The sequence below is a fragment of the Nerophis lumbriciformis genome, linkage group LG07, assembly GCF_033978685.3.
Source record: "Nerophis lumbriciformis linkage group LG07, RoL_Nlum_v2.1, whole genome shotgun sequence".
Lineage (NCBI taxonomy): Eukaryota > Metazoa > Chordata > Actinopteri > Syngnathiformes > Syngnathidae > Nerophis > Nerophis lumbriciformis.
Genome location: NC_084554.2, coordinates 22,448,748 through 22,464,145, shown reverse-complemented (window position 1 = coordinate 22,464,145; position 15,398 = coordinate 22,448,748). Strand labels below are relative to the sequence as shown.

The window sequence follows — 15,398 nt, the reverse complement described above, 5'->3', positions numbered from 1 at the left end:
AGCAATGGACAACGATGTGTAATTTGAAACATTCAGGAAGTATCCACAGCGTTTTCGGCACTGCCTTCCCCCACCCTTCTGCTGCACGCCAAGAATATTAACCGACAAGGCAAAGTTAATTTTATTTTTTATTCACAATCATCAGAACGACCTGGCTGTAAAAGTTAGAGTTTTGTGATTTCAAAGCGTGAGTGCACCACAGGGCTATTCATGTTTACATTGTTTCTTATGGAAAAAATTGCTTCAGTATTTGAACTTTTCTCTTCACAAACCCTGTTCAAGAACCAATAAAGATCATAAATTGAGGTTCCACTGTAATATCTCATATTGATGAACTGATTGGCCAAGATACGCATGACATCCGGTATTCTGTGCATACTGTTTCTGTGCACTTACAACCAAAATCCATAATTTTTTTTACAGTGCTGACTGCCCTACTGACACACAACCATGCAGAATGTTGCAAGGATGTGTGTATGACAAAAACATTCCATGCTCACCCATGTAGACACAAGTCTTTCTTTCTCTTGAGTCTGAGCTCGGATTTGTTCAGGTCCAGGTTGTTAGAGAGTCTTAACAGGACACAGGGGGTATATCTGGGTCCACTGCTGTGGTCCACCACTTGTCTTTGTCTGTCTGCAGTAATTACTTGTGCTGTAATGGAATCAGAGGAATTGCTTGGTTAAATTGAACTGTTGATGACAAAACCACTGCTCAAAAGAATAAAAAGGCAATGCAACCATGTTTCCTTCTTTTTTTCTGGTTGAGCACTGACTAGTTGTTCTAATAAGGCAAATAACTGCATATGTAGCACCAGTGGCGTGTTTATGATGTGGCCTGGGGTGGCACGTGCCATCCCAAGAATCCGATAGGTCACCCCAATCAGAGGTGGAATGATTTGAAACATTTAAACATCGAAGGAAAGCACCCGGCGCGCACATATCCTGCGGGTGGTGGTCAAGGCTGCCTTAATGCAAAGGCTTACTTGGGCTGAAACACAGGGGCCCAAACCAATCAGGGGCCCCCAATTTTGACGGCGGAATGCATTAATTGGTGTTTATAGCTGTTAACCACAAACAGCTCAGCCTCGTCTAGCGATTGTGTACTTGTCTTGCAAGAAGATTCACTCCATACTTGGTGGTGGTAAGCTACTTTAGTAGTTACAGCTCCCCCAGGGTAGACTGACCTTTTTATGGGTGCAGGCCCTGGAAAAAAAAATATTCCAACGCTGGCCGGACTGATAAAATCATGGCATAAGAATTTAAAAATAAGACAACTTCAAAATATTTTTTTCTTTGTTTTACTATGGCCAAAAATAGAACAAACACATTCTTAACATGTATATATCACAACTAATCCTCTTGGCAAAACACTTAAAGTTAGTTATGGGGCGGCACAGCTCGGTTAGTAGAGCAGCCGTGCCAGCAACTTGAAGGTTCCAGGTTCGATTCCCGGTTCCGCCATCCTAGTTACTGCCTTTGTGTCCTTGGGCAAGACACTTTACCCACCTGCTCCCAAGTGCCACACACACTGGTTCAAATGTAACTTCGATATTGGGTTTCACTATGTAAAGCGCTTTGAGTCACTAGAGAAAAGTGCTGTATAAATATAATTCACTACACTTCAATTCACTTAAGTATTCTGGGTTAAAAATAGGTGCAAAGCAATTAAACTTTAAGCACTTCCTGTTCAGCTATGTCGTGTTGGCAGTTCACCATTAAAGACGTGTTTGGAAAAAGTTTCCTCAAACTGCCACATGGGTAAAATCCACAACTGCCACAATTTACCATCATTCAAATATTACAATTATAGTATTATCAAAACAATTGTCAAAAAATTACACCATGGTACCCGAATTATATTTAACATAACTACAAACTTAACCAATGTGAGCATGGTAGATTTAAGCAAAAAATAAAATAGAACAAACAAATGTAGAAACACACATTTTTACAATGGAGTTCAGTGTGCACATCATGCCGTCAACCAATTGCAACTGCACGGAACTCTAACGACAAAAATGATGGTCAAGCTGACTTTAAGTCTTTGCATCTTACCATTTCGTTATTTTATCCGTTGACTGGATAATTTACAATAAAATAAGGTAATGGTGTGTCGCTACAGCATTAGTCTGCCGCCAGCCACAACAGGAGCAGCTGATTGCTTTCACCTGCGCTGATTGGAGTAGCGGCAGCCAATCTACAGGGCGCTCAAAGTCAGCTGACATGTCATCTTAAACAGCGAGATGTGTGAAGTGCGTTACACCTGAATTGCTATTGAGATAGCTCATGTTAATTTGGAACAATTTCCCTTGTGGATCATTAAGTTTGTCTAAGTCACATTGGACACATTTAGAACAGCGGTTTCTTTCATTAAAAAACTGCAACTCATTTTTATACTTAGCAAAATTATGTTGCGGGCCGCAGGGCGGATTAAACCTGTTCGCGGGTCGTACCTTTGACACCCTTAGGATCATACAGTACATTGCATGGCAGATGTTTTGTTGCATCTCCCAGGAGTCAAGAATGCTGAGGGTATACAAGGAGTCAGGCCATTATGCCACTAGTAGTTGGCAACGAAACACTGACTGCTGTTGATTGACTCTGGGTTCCTTCTTAATGCTTAATCAGGCGGGAGTGTGTTAAAGTTAAGTACCAATGATTGTCACACACACACTAGGTGTGGTGAAATTTGTCCTTCAGCACTTTCCTGGGGAAGACAGAAATGTATGCTATTGACAGTCTGTTCCCCAGACCTGAAAGATGTTTGATACAGTTCCCCAATATTGTAGTCTGTCAAATCATTGTGTCCAATCTTCATATTACCATACAATCATTTTGTCAATTGAGTTTCACCACTACAATTTACATAGTATGATTGATACATTTTAGATGTTTATTAATCGACAGCATTCACATTTTTTTGTGGCTAAACAGTCCTAAATGCTGGTGGCAGGAGTCAGAAGTGTGTGATTTACCTGAGGGTGTTCCCTCCTGCGTGACTGCTCGGCAGCAACAGAGCTGTAGACGTAGATTTTCAAGCCCATTCTCCGATCTGCAAAGTCAAATCAATGTAAATATTCAATCAATTGTTTATTAATGTTTGTAATAAATAATGAGAAGTTTTGCAGTATGCAGAATTGCATGGCTGCAGGTTGTGATGGTTGTACAGTGGATCCCCACAAATTCACAGAATTTGATTAAGATTGTTTTATTTTATTTTATTTTCTTTACAGAAAATATCTCAGTCACCCAATATCTAATAATTTGTAAATATTTAATAACCGTAAGAACATCTCTCATTCACTTGCAAACATCCTGCACCTTCTCAGGATTTTGCAAGACACTTAATCAGAAGATCAGAATCAGAAGAGTTTTTCTTGCCATTGTTTGAGAAAGGGTTCACAAACTAGGCATTTTACTTGGCGCAATAGTGCAACATAAAACACATATAACACAGAATAAAATAACATGAGCTGTAACTGAGCTATCATATCTTGTTATTGTTCATGTGTCTGATGGCCGAGGGGAAAAAACTGTTCAGGTGGCGGGAGGTGTGGTTCTGGATGGACCGTAGTCTCCTGCCTGAGGGGATAGGGGAGAATAGTTTGTGTTCAGGGTGAGAAAAGTCAGCTGTGATCCGACCCACACGCCTCCTGGTCCTGGAAGAGAACAGGTCCTGGAGGGGTAGGAGTTTGCAGCCAATCACCTTCTCAGCAGCACGTACCATGCGCTGCAGTCGATACTTGTCGGGACTGTGGCGCCGGGGAACCACACGGTGATGGAGGAGGTGAGGATGGACTCGATGATTGCTGAGTAGAACTGCAGCAGCATCTTGGTGGGCACCTTCAGTTTTTTCAGCTGCCGCAGGAAGTACATCCTCTGTTGGGCCTTCTTGATGAGGGAGCTGATGGTCGGCTCCCACTTGAGGTCCTGGGTGATGGTGGTGCCCAAGAAACGGATGGAGTCCACAATGGAGACGGGGGTAGGAGAGTCAATCAGGGTGAGGGGGGATGGTGGGGCTTTGACTTTCCTGAAGTCCAAGATCATCTCCACTGTTTTCTGGGCGTTCAGCTCCAGGTTGTTGAGGCTGCACCAGGATGCCAGCCGGTTCACCTCTCTCCTGTAGGCGGACTCGTCGCCATCTGAGATGAGCCCGATGAGAGTAGTGTCATCCGCAAACTTGAGCAGCTTTACCGACTGGTGAATGGAGGTGCAGCAGTTTGTGTACAGGAACAAAAAGTACACTTTAATTTAGTGTTGTTTTGATATGTCATCTTGGTGACATCATTCACAAAAGTGCACTTATAGCTTGTTTTAAAATGTCTCTGACGATCTTGCACTTTCTGTTTTGAAATGACATGAATGTTTGTGCCACTGCTTAATAACTGTTTGATAAATACAGTTTTGGTAAATTGACTTAGTTGTGATTTCCCTCTCTGCATGAAAGTTAAAAAAATGAGCATATATTAATGCAGTATGAACAAGAATGTTTTAATGCAGACACATAGAATCCTCATACTGGTGTGATTATATGCATCAAGTCTTCATTCAAGGCTAAGGCAAAATATCGAGATATATATCGTGTATCGTGACATGGCCTAAAAATATCGAGATATTAAAAAAAGGCCATAGCGGAATCCAATCTTACAAACACAACCATCACTTTTATTGCAAATGTTGTTTTGAAATCAGAGGACATGCCGACGTCAAGCCAACAGAAGAGTTTGGAGGAGGAGAAGCAAGCTATTGTTGTCGGGAGTAAACAATGGCAATCAAAGGGATGGGCAGTGTTATTGTAGCGGAATCCAATCTGACAAACGCCACCGTCCCCTTTTATTGCAAATGCTGATCCACAATCAGAGTCAACATCAAGCTAACAGGAGGGTTTTGAGGGGGAGGGGCGAGCTGGCGTAGCAAACTATTCCGCCTCGACGCAACAGCATAACCCAGACTTTATTAGAGTTTTGTGTACCATCCACAGGAATAAAATACCTTAAAAGGTGAAGTCATACACAAAATGCACATCTTCTTATACAAAGCTTGTCTTCTTTTTAAAGTAATTAGTCACATGACAAGAAAAACTAAGCAAAAATGTTGTATATATTCCATCACCATAGCACTGAAACAATTCACGTTATTTACATTGCGTTGTTGCACATTGTTATAGTTTGCGGGGTAATTAGTCTGATGTTTTGTATTGTATAGAGAGCATTTTGTTATTTGCAGTCCCCCCCCTTTCTGCTTTTGACCCAGTGAATAGAATACAGCCTCATAAATCCCTGTGCTGTATCAGCTTCTTTTTCATGTAATCAGTGATAAGCGGCGGTTATATCATCCATATCGCGCCACGCTTTCTTTGACACAACGCAAGCGCAGCTTACACACCCACACAAATCGCTGCTAAAGCATGCATATGATGGATCTAAGTGTGCATGACAACACAACAAAGATAAGGAATTAATACAAAGACAAACTTGCAGGCAACAATTGTTCCTTAAACACACCGTTACAGAAAGATAGTCTTTTTTTTTTAATTTTTTTTTTTTAACAGCTGTTCCTGTGAGGACATGAAACAGGAAGCCAGCACCCAGGGGTCACATGAACATTCAAATAAATTATAGCTGCTCATTAACCTCTCTTGTTACAATATTATCATGCCATGCTGCTCAAATACGACTGGCATGACCTGACAGGAGGAACATCACCATGCAGGTTTAGTGCCAAGCTGTCAGCACACCTTTCATGTATATGTTCTGGATTCTGATGTTTCTGCAGGCCATTTGAAACAATCAAAACACATCACAAATAAACATTCAGGCTTAACATACCAGTAATAAACCCAAGACAGTGGACTACATCTAGTTTACAGTATATATCTTTGTGTTTCAAGTGGCAAGAAATCTAATTAATTTCAAGTTTTACTCATAATTAACTCATTTCTACTTAGGATTGATCTGTGCAACTAAAGCACATGATGAAGCACACAGAATGTTAACTTGTGACAACAATTCAAGTTTTTATCGTTACATTAGACATTTTCTCTCTATATTTTTTGCTAGACGGTATTATTCCTCCATTTTTGCTTACTTTTTTTGGGTGCTGCATGCCGATAAAATAATAAACCATGGGGTATAAACTTTGGACCACTGCAACACATCTTTATAATATTGTACCTTTTATGATGCATATCTTTTGTTTACACGCCAACTGTGTTTAAAGCTAACTATGTTGAAAAAAGTTTATGTATTCCTTAACCGTTTTTAGCAATCCAAACCACACACAAAAATGCTCCAACACCACAAAACTGGTGCTGTCAAAGGACACATTTTTTTATTTTTTTTTAAATCATCCGCAGTTACGATAAAGGAGCATGTACAGGCAAAATAAATTGCGCGATTAATCTGCGTATATAGAAGATTAATGCAACATTTTCTTTTTTTAGATCAATCACGAATGACCTCATTTTTTTGACAGTCCTATTTAATAAAACACAGGCAGCAAACAGCAAAAAGCATATGAAAACCTCTCAACCCAAACAACTGAACGAGATAAATGCTGCAAGTTCGCTGAACAAAATAGAAGTTAGCTAGGCTACCAGGAAGGTTGCCAGGCCCCGAGAAGTACACGTTACAAGTTCCTGAACCCCAATGATACTTTTGTTATTGTGACAGAGATATATGGTAAGAAATATTGCACGATGATCTAGAACAGTGGTTTTCAAACTTTTTTCACCAAATACCACCTCAGAAAACACTTGGCTCTCCAAGTACCACCTTAAAGACCACCATTAAAAAGCAGTAGCGCAGTAAGTCTAAGTATTCATTAAAAACAAGGCAGAGGTTTTATTTACCGAGTATATTATATATGTTTGGCCACCGTAACTTTACACACAATGCACAAACATCATCAACAATTATACTCATATACAGTACATATTTGCAGACTTCTTTGGCGTGCCACTAGATAAAGCCCGCGTACCACTAGTGGTACACGAACCACAGTCTAGAAGTTACATGTGATTAAATAGTTTACATAATATGAATGACAATTATTGATTGGGCTATGCGATCAGAGGTATATAGTACAGTATATTCCTGATTGTTCACTGTTGTTTTTTGTTGACCAAAACATAAATAAGGACTTCTACAACGTGGCATGCACATTATCAGGACTGTGCAAACTATGTCACCGTTTGTTTTGATGCTTCCAGACTGATGACAAATAGTTATCTTTGACAGGCTCGTTAGGCTGAAACATTGTGTTTGTGAGGTATGTCGGCTCATGGCTTGAGGTCCGCTTGTGGGTGTGTGCTGCTTTCAGCAACTAACACTTACATAACCACAATGATCCTGCCTGAACTAAAAGTGTGGGTGTGTACACAACACGGACAAACACATAACTGAGATGTTCCCGCAACTGCAAATGAATTACACCCTAAATGTCTTGCATCCAAAAGGATCTTAATGCCATTGCCATGATTGAAATGGGCAGCACCAGACTTGTTTTTTAAACAGCCACACCCTTACTTTGTCACACTTAAAGCAAACTTTAAAGCTTCCAGCATGTAAATAGGCTTATTCCAATGTATGCAGCCTGTGTATCCGAGGTGATAGCTCTGTTACACATCTGAAAGTGTATGGAGATCACTCCATACACAACAACAACTTAAACTTAAACCAAATATATACTGCTTACTGTTTGACAAACTCATTATGTAATTCACTGACCCATTCTTTACATTTTGAAAAATTCAAGGAACATGGTTGTCATATCAGCACACACGAGAAACGTGAGAGATTTTAAATGTTCTATTCAAAACAATGTAAATGAAACAAAATGCAATAAAACTGACATTTTAAGTTATAATTCCCAAATACAAAAAACAATTGACCCCAAAAGGGACAAGTGGTAGAAAATGGATGAATGGATGGAATTTGCAAAAAATGCAAAAGCTTTTTTTAACATCACTCGCCGAATACAATTCCAAATCCTTGTTAGTTGACCCGTAACAAACTGTAAATGATAAATAGATTTCCAGTTTCCACGCCGAATTGCTTAAAATGACCATTTGCATTATGTCGAGGCATTTTTAGAAAATCTACTGAATATATTCGAGCTCCATGGATCGGTTGAACATTTAAACATGACGTTGTTGAACGCAATTTAGCACCACTAATCGCTAGGTCCTCAACAAGGAAACTACAACATGAATAGACATGAACAATAACACGAGTAAAATCAAGTGTTGGAATGTGTTTATATGATAATAAAACAACAGACATATGTGCTAGAATGTATTTTGTATGATAATAAAAATAGGTGTTGGCTCGAATATATTTTGGACCCACCTTGTAGTTGTAACTTGTGCTTCCCTGAGTGTTTCTCCTCCAACTGTCAGCTCCAAATGTCTTGTGTCACTTATTGACATTCTACTTGAACCGGTTCAAGTCCTCTTCGCGATCCAGATTGGCGAGACAGCACATCTTCAACACACGAGTGTGAAATTCACAATTACAGTGTGAACACAAAGCGTATATGTCAATGCCAAGAGCCCAACTGGTCAAAGTTAGCAAAGTTAGCACCTGCTGGCCAAGTATGGGTAGGCGAAACCGCAGCTAGTGGTGTCGACCTGATACCAAGTAAATCCAGGTTCTGATGCCGATACTTGTGATTTAAATATTTTCAATATCATTGAATGATTTTGGGACTTTCGCATTTATTTTTGTGATCACCAATCAAAATAAAACACAACAATTTTAAGATTTGTGTACAAATTTACCAACACCTTTTTGCTTTGTGGGGTACATTGATGCCAAGCAGGGGCGTCACTAGCTTTTACGGACAGGGGGGTTTAGCCCCCAGGAGATGCACAGGATGCGAGCGAACGTAGCGCACGAGCACAAAACTGCACTGGGTTTTTCTTATATATATATATATATATATATATATATATATATATATATATATATATATGAAATACTTAATATGTATATGTATGTATATATATATATATATATATATATATATATATATATATATATATATATATATATATATGAAATACTTAATATGTATATGTATGTGTATGTATATATATATATATATATATATATATATATATATATATATATATATATATATATATATATATATATATGAAAGACTTAAAGGTATACTATTGTTGTGGATCATGTTGACTATTGGTCCTCCTAATTGTCAATAATTCTGGTGATGTTACGTAAGGACGACATATATATATATATATATATATATATATATATATATATATATATATATATATGTATATATATATATATGTATATATATATATATATATATATATATAAATCAGAGGTCTCAAGGTTGGCAAGTATGATACATATATATATATCATACTTGCCAACCTCTGATTTCATATAAGAAATACTTGACTTTCAGTGAATTATAGGTGTATATATATATATATATATATATATATATATATATATATATATATATATATATATATATATATATATATCCATCCATCCATTTTCTACCGCTTATTCCCTTCGGGGTCGCGGGGGGCGCTGGAGCCTATCTCAGCTACAATCGGGCGGGAGGCGGGGTACACCCTGGACAAGTCGCCACCTCATCACAGGGCCAACACAGATAGACAGACAACATTCACACTCACATTCACACACTAGGGCCAATTTAGTGTTGCCAATGCCCAGGTGCATGTCTTTGGAGGTGGGAGGAAGCCGGAGTACCCGGAGGGAATATATATATATATATATATATATATATATATATATATATATATATATATATATATATATATATATATATATATATATATATAAAAAAGAGAAATACTTGAATTTTAGTGTTCATTTATTTACACATATACACACACATAACACTCATGTACTCATTGTTGAGTTAAGGGTTGAATTGTCCATCCTTGTTCTATTCTCTGTCACTATTTTTCTAACCATGCTGAACACCCTCTCTGATGATGCATTCTGTTTCGTCTCCTTGTTGTGTGCGCAGTTGTGCACTGCACTCTCTAAAAGCCATAGATGTTATTGTCACATATGCATGTACAGTAGATTGCAGTATTGTCCTGTTTAAGAGTGTCACAACATTGCTGTTTACGGCAGACGAACTGCTTTACGGTAGACAAAAACGTGACTGCTGTTGTTGCGTGTTGTTGCCGCGCTGGGAGGACGTTAATGAAACTGCCTAACAATAAACCCACATAAGAAACCAAGAACTCGCCCTCGATCATTCTACAGTTATAACGTCATTGGGCAGGCACACTGTTTATATTGTGGGAAAGTGGACGTGAAAACAGGCTGTCGACAACTCACTCAGGTCCGCATGGAGCTGGAGGGGGCGTGGCCTCCATCTCCGCCTGAATTTCGGGAGATTTTCGGGAGACAATTTGTCCCGGAAGGTTTTCGGGAAAGGCGCTGAATTTCGGGAGTCTCCCGGAAAATCCGGGAGGGTTGGCAAGTATGCTAAAAATGCCTGTAATATTGTATCTATGTGAGTTTTACTAGAATCAGGCGTTTTGGTAAGGTTTAAAAATACAAAAACTAGGTTTTACTCATAATGACAGTATAACTGCCACGCGCAATATGACAGTTATTTAAACAAAACTCCTAAACCACACATGAAAAATGTCTAAAAAGGCAGAAATAATGAATCCTTGTGAGCTTTACTCGAAACATATGCTTTTTTAAGGCTTGCAAACACAAAAAGCAGTTTTTTTACTCAATATGACAGTAATGTTCTTAAAATCCTGAGATGGTGCGAAAAAAGCAATAAAAATGTATTCCAACATAATCCCTAAACCAAACATGCAAAATGTCTAAAAATGCCTGTAATATTGAATATATGTGAGAATTACTGGAATCAGTTGCTTTTGTAAGGTTTGCAAATACAAAAATTAGGTTTTACACATAATGACAGTATAACTGCCACCCTCAATATGACAGTTATTTAAAGATAACACCTAAACCACACATGCAAAATGGCTAATAATGTCTAGAGAAATGTATCTTTGTGAGTTTTACTGGAAAAAAAATATTTTGTAAGGTGTGCAAAGACACAAGTTTGTGTTTTTACTCAATATGGCAGTATAGCTGTCATACTAAATATTCAATTTATATAAACATAACTCCAAAACCAAACATGCATTATGTCTAAAAATGCCTGTAATATTGTATCTATGTGAGTTTTACAAGAATCAGTTGTTTTTGTAAGGTTTGCAAATACAAAAATTGGGTTTTACTCACTATGACAGTATACTGTCACCTTCAATATGACAGTTATTTAAACATAACTCCTAAACCACACATGAAAAATGGCTAATAATGCCTGAAATAATGCATCATTGGGAGTTTTACTCAAAACGTATGCTTTTTTAAGGCTTGCAAACACAAAAAGTAGTTTTTTACTCAATATGACCGTAATATTCTTAAAATGTTGAGATAATGCAAAAAAAGCAATTAAAATGTATTCAACATAATTCCTAAACCAAACATGCAAAATGTCTAAAAATGCCCGTAATATTGAATATATGTGAGAATTACTGGAATCAGTTTTGTAAGGTTTGCAAATACAAAAATTAGGTTTTACACATAATGACAGTATAACTGCCACACTCAATATGACAGTTATTTAAACATAACTCCTAAACCACACATGGAAAATGACTAATAATGCCTAGAGAAATGTATCTTTGTGAGTTTTACTGGAAAAACAATATTTCGTAAGGTTTGCAAAGACACAAGTTTGTTTTTTTACTCAATATGGCAGTATAACTGTCATACTAAATATGAAAAATATATAAACATAACTCCAAAACCAAACATGTATTATGTCTAAACATTCCTTTAATATTGTATCTATGTGAGTTTTACAAAAATCAGTTGTTTTTGTAAGGTTTTCAAATACAAAAATTGGGTTTTACTAACTATGACAGTATACTGCCACACTCAATATGACAGTTATTTAAACATAACTCAATATGACAGTAATGTTCTTAGAATCCTGAAAAAAATGCGAAAAAAGCAATAAAAATGTATTCAAACATAACTCCTAAACAATACATGCAAAATGGCTAATAATGCCTGGAGAAATGTATCTTTGTTAGTTTTACTAGAAAAAATATATTTTTTAAGGTTTGCAAAGACACAAGTTAGTTTTTTTATTCAATATGACAGTATAACTGTCATACTAAATATGAAAGTTATTTAAACATAACTCCAAAACCAAACATACAATCTGTCTAAAAATGCCTGTAAAATTGAATCTATGTGAGTTTTACCAGACTCAGGTATCTTAGTAAGATTTACAAATACAAAAATTTGGTTTTACTCATAATGACAGTAAAACTGCCACACTCGATATGACAGTTATTTAAACATAACTCCTAAACCACACATGCAAAATGGCTAATAATGCCTGAAGAAATTTATTTTTGTGAGTTTTACTGGAAAAAATATTTTGTAAGGTTTGCAAAGACACAAGTTAGTTTTTTTTACTCAATATGACAGTTTAACTGTCATACTAAATATGAAAGTTATATAAACATAACTCCAAAACCAAACACGCATTATGTCTAAAAATGCCTGTAATATTGTATCTATGTGAGTTTTACTAGAATCAGTTGCTTTTGTAAGGTTTGCAAATACAAAATATGGGGTTTACTCACTATTACACAAACAGTATGACAGTTATTTAAACATATTACTAAACCACACATGCAAAATGGCTAATAATGCCTGGAGAAATGTATTTTTGTGAGTTTTATTAGAAAAAATATATTTTTGTGAGGTTTGCAAAGACACACATTAGTTTTTTTACTCAATATGACAGTATAACTGTCATGCTAAATTCATCCATCCATCCATTTTCTTCCGCTTATCCGAGGTCGAGTTGCGGGGGCAGCAGCCTAAGCAGAGAAGCCCAGACTTCCCTCTCCACAGCCACTTCGTCCGGCTCTTCTCGGGGGATCCCGAGGCGTTCCCAGGCCAGCCGGGAGACATAGTCTTCCCAATATGTCCTGGGTCTTCCCCGTGGCCTCCTGCCGGTCGGACTTGCCCTAAACACCTTCCTCGGGAGGCGTTCGGGTGGCATCCTGAGCAGATACCCGAACCACTTCATCTGGCTCCTCTCAATGTGGAGGAGCAGCGGCTTTACTCTGAGTTCCTCCCGGATGACAGAGCTTCTCACCCTATCTCTAAGGGAGAAACCCGCCACCCGGCGGCGGGAACTCATTTGGCCGCTTGTACTAGTGATCTTGTCCTTTCGGTCATAACCCAAAGCTCATGACCATAGGTGAGGATGGGAACAAACAAACCCCGTTTCCATATGAGTTGGGAAATTGTGTTATATGTAAATATTAACGGAATACGATGATTTGCAAATAATTTTCAACCCATATTCAGTTGAATATGCTACAAAGACAACATATTTGATGTTGAAACTGATAAAAAAAAAGTTTTCGCAAATAATCATTAACTTTAGAATTTGATGCCACAGCAACACATGACAAAAAAGTTGGGAAAGGTGCCAATAAATACTGATAAAGTTGAGGAATGCTCATCAAACACTTATTTGGAACATCCCACAGGTGTGCAGGCTAATTGGGAACAGGTGGGTGCCATGATTGGGTATAAAAACAGCTTCCCAAAAAATGTTCAGTCTTTCACAAGAAAGGATGGGGCGAGGTACACCCCTTTGTCCACAACAATTAGTTGTACAATTAGTCAAACAGTTTAAGAACAACGTTTCTCAAAGTGCAACTGCAAGAAATTTAGGGATTTCAACATCTACGGTCCATAATATCATCAAAATGTTCAGAGAATCTGGAGAAATCACTCCACTTAAGCGGCATGGCCGTAAACCAACATTGAACGACCGTGACCTTCGATCCCTCAGACGGCACTATATCAAAAACCGACATCAATCTCTAAAGGATATCACCACATGGGCTCAGGAACACTTCAGAAAAACACTGTCACTAAACACAGTTCGTCGCTACATCTGTAAGTGCAAGTTAAAGCTCTACTATGCAAAGCGAAAGCCATTTTTTAACAAGATCCAGAAACGCCGAGATCATCTAAGATGGACTCATGCAAAGTGGAAAAGTGTTTAGTGGTCTGACGAGTCCACATTTCAAATTATTTTTGGAAATATTCGACATCGTGTCATCCGGACCAAAGGGGAAGCGAACCATTCAGACTGTTATCAATGCAAAGTTCAAAAGCCAGCATCTGTGATGGTATGGGGGTGCATTAGTGCCCAAGACATGGGTAACTTACACATCTGTGAAGACACCATTAATGCTAAAAGGTACATGCAGGTTTTGGAACAACATATGCTGCCATATAAGCGCCGTCTTTTTCATGGACGCCCCTGCTTATTTCAGCAAGACAATGCCAAGCCACATTCAGCACGTGTTACAACAGCTCATATGGGAACAGGGTTTGTAGATCGACCGGTAAATTGAGAGCTTTTCCTTCTGGCTCAGCTCAACGGATCAATATAGCGTCCTCATTACTGAAGACGCCGCACCGATCCGCCCGTGGATCTCACGATCTACTCTTCCCTCACTCGTGAACAAGACACCTAGGCGGGGGCGCCGCTAGGGATTTTGGGCCCCATGAACCGATCTAATGAGAGCTGAAGATCTTGGCCAGTTAAAGCCATCAGGACCACATAATCTGCAAAAAGCAGAGACCTAATCCTGCAGCCACCAAACCGGATCACCTCAACGCCATGACTGCGCCTAGAAATTCTGTCCATAAAAGTTATGAACAGAATCGGTGACAAAGGGCAGCCTTGGCGGAGTCCAACCCTCACTGGAAAGGGGTCCGACGTACTGCCGGCAATGCAGACCAAGCTCTGACACTGATCATACAGGGAGCGACCCGCCACAATCAGACAGTCCGATACTCCATACTCTCTGAGCACTCCCCACAGGACTTCCCGGGGGACACAGTCGAATGCCTTCTCCAAGTCCACAAAGCACATGTCGACTGGTTGGGCAAACTTCCATGCACACTCAAGGACCCTGCCGAGAGTACAGAGCTGGTCTACCGTTCCACGACCAGGACGAAACCACACTGTTCGTCCTGGATCCGAGGTTCGACTATCCGGCGTAGCCTCCTCTCCAGTACACATGAATAGACCTTACGGGGAAGGCTGAGGAGTGTGATCATGAAAGTCAATCATGGAATGCGGCCGAGGGTGTCCTGGTGCCAAGTGCACATATGGACACCCTTATGTTTGAACATTGTGTTTGTTATGGACAATCCGTGACGAGCACAAAAGTCCAATAACAAAGCACCACTTGGGTTCAGATCCGGGTGGCCATTTTTCCCAATCACGCCTCTCCAG

The 15,398-nt window shown here is 38.8% G+C and overlaps 1 protein-coding gene across 1 annotated transcript in view; it reads right to left on the bottom strand.

The window, feature by feature from the left end:
• The window catches only part of LOC133609759 (uncharacterized), a 28,450-nt gene extending 19,884 nt beyond the window's left edge, over positions 1-8,566 (bottom strand). Inside the window, exons 1-3 of the mRNA XM_061965654.2 lie at positions 8,351-8,566; positions 2,978-3,054; positions 501-654 (exon numbers count right to left, since the gene is read on the bottom strand). Coding sequence (XP_061821638.2) covers positions 501-654; positions 2,978-3,054; positions 8,351-8,430 — 311 coding nt within the window. The 5' untranslated portion in view covers positions 8,431-8,566. The remainder of the gene's footprint in view (positions 1-500; positions 655-2,977; positions 3,055-8,350) is intronic.
• Between the last annotated feature and the right edge of the window lie 6,832 nt (positions 8,567-15,398).